We start from the raw sequence: 1220 nt of genomic DNA, 5'->3' as shown, positions 1-1220 counted from the left end.
GCTCTCTGAAGAGATCTTTGGACTTCCAGCAACCACAGACAAAAAGGTCATAAATACTGTTATCTTTTATCTGCGGAGCTCTTCTTTTTGAACACACGAGGGACGAGGGAGAAACCGGGAAAGTGAGCACATTTTCAAACGCTGGATCTTTCTGAAGATCACTTGCTGCAGGATTTGGCCTCAGGTTGCTGGGGACCACCAGAATGGCATCAACTGGTGCAGCTCAAAACCACTTCCTTTTACAACTTTTTTTGTTGTTGTTTCAGTATTTGTTCAGTGCTCCTGGAAACACCACCACCACCTGGTTATTAATCACTTGTCACTTTCATTATTTTGCCTTTCTGGACAAATGGAGACGTTCCCCCCTCAAGGCTAACAGATGTGCACTCTGTAGAACTTTCATTCTGGAAAGTGTCCCCAAAGCTGAAATTGCTTCTGTTGTGGCTCTTCTTAGCCCTCCTGGGTCCCCCTTTGTGGAGCATCTCCCTTTGCCCTTTACAACAGCCTTCTCTCTGGCTGCTGAATAGGTTCTCCTGGCACCAGAGAATAGGAAGGAGGTATGCATGGCTCAGGAGCCTCTTCTCCGAGCCTTTCCATACCTTTTCCAGACGGAATGCAATGGCGCCTCCAGGAGCCAAAGAGTAGGTAGCTGAGTTGGTCTCTATCGGGGCCCTTGACAAGGCTTGTCTCAATGGGTCACCCTCTCTGCCCCCTGCAAAGCAAGGCAGTAGTGAGCCTCCGACACGCTCTCTTCTCCTCCCCCCAGGGCTCAGTCACTTCAGCAGGCACTGGTCTCCGGCTCTGTGGGTCCTTCCCTGCCCGGGGGCTGGCCGGAGGCTGCCGAGGTCTGGCCGGGAGCCGCCGCGTTGATGTGGCAGCCGCTGGAGAGGTGGCTCCGGACGCGGCCCTGCAGCTGGTTGACCTGGGCGCGCAGGAGGCTGGCGGTGGCGGCCAGCTCGGCGTTCTGCCCTTTGAGCGCCTTGACTTTCTCCTCCAGGCGGGCGATGCGCTCCAGCTTGCGCCGGCGGCACTTGGAGGCGGCGATGCGGTTGCGCAGCCTCTTGCGCTCGGCTTTCAGGCGCTCCTGGCTCTCGGCGTCCAGCGGGGACAGCGAGGAGGGGGGCGGCGGGGACTCGCCGGACGAGAGCGCGGGGGCCGGGGGCGGCACTACCACCCCCGGCGCCTCCGGGACCGTCTGCGGCTCCTCCAGAGCCCTGCCC

At 58.5% G+C, this 1220-nt stretch overlaps 1 protein-coding gene across 1 annotated transcript in view; it reads right to left on the bottom strand.

The window, feature by feature from the left end:
• Positions 1-778: 778 nt before the first annotated feature.
• Positions 779-1220, bottom strand: part of LOC107120934 (transcription factor jun-D-like) — a 1146-nt gene continuing 704 nt past the window's right edge. The window contains exon 2 of the mRNA XM_015423723.1: positions 779-1214. Coding sequence (XP_015279209.1) covers positions 779-1214 — 436 coding nt within the window. The remainder of the gene's footprint in view (positions 1215-1220) is intronic.

The sequence above is a fragment of the Gekko japonicus genome, unplaced genomic scaffold (genome assembly GCF_001447785.1).
Source record: "Gekko japonicus isolate JY-2015 unplaced genomic scaffold, Gekko_japonicus_V1.1 scaffold48, whole genome shotgun sequence".
Taxonomy (NCBI): domain Eukaryota; kingdom Metazoa; phylum Chordata; class Lepidosauria; order Squamata; family Gekkonidae; genus Gekko; species Gekko japonicus.
The sequence above is the reverse complement of the archived record's forward strand: the minus strand, read 5'-3'. Positions and strand labels throughout refer to the sequence as shown.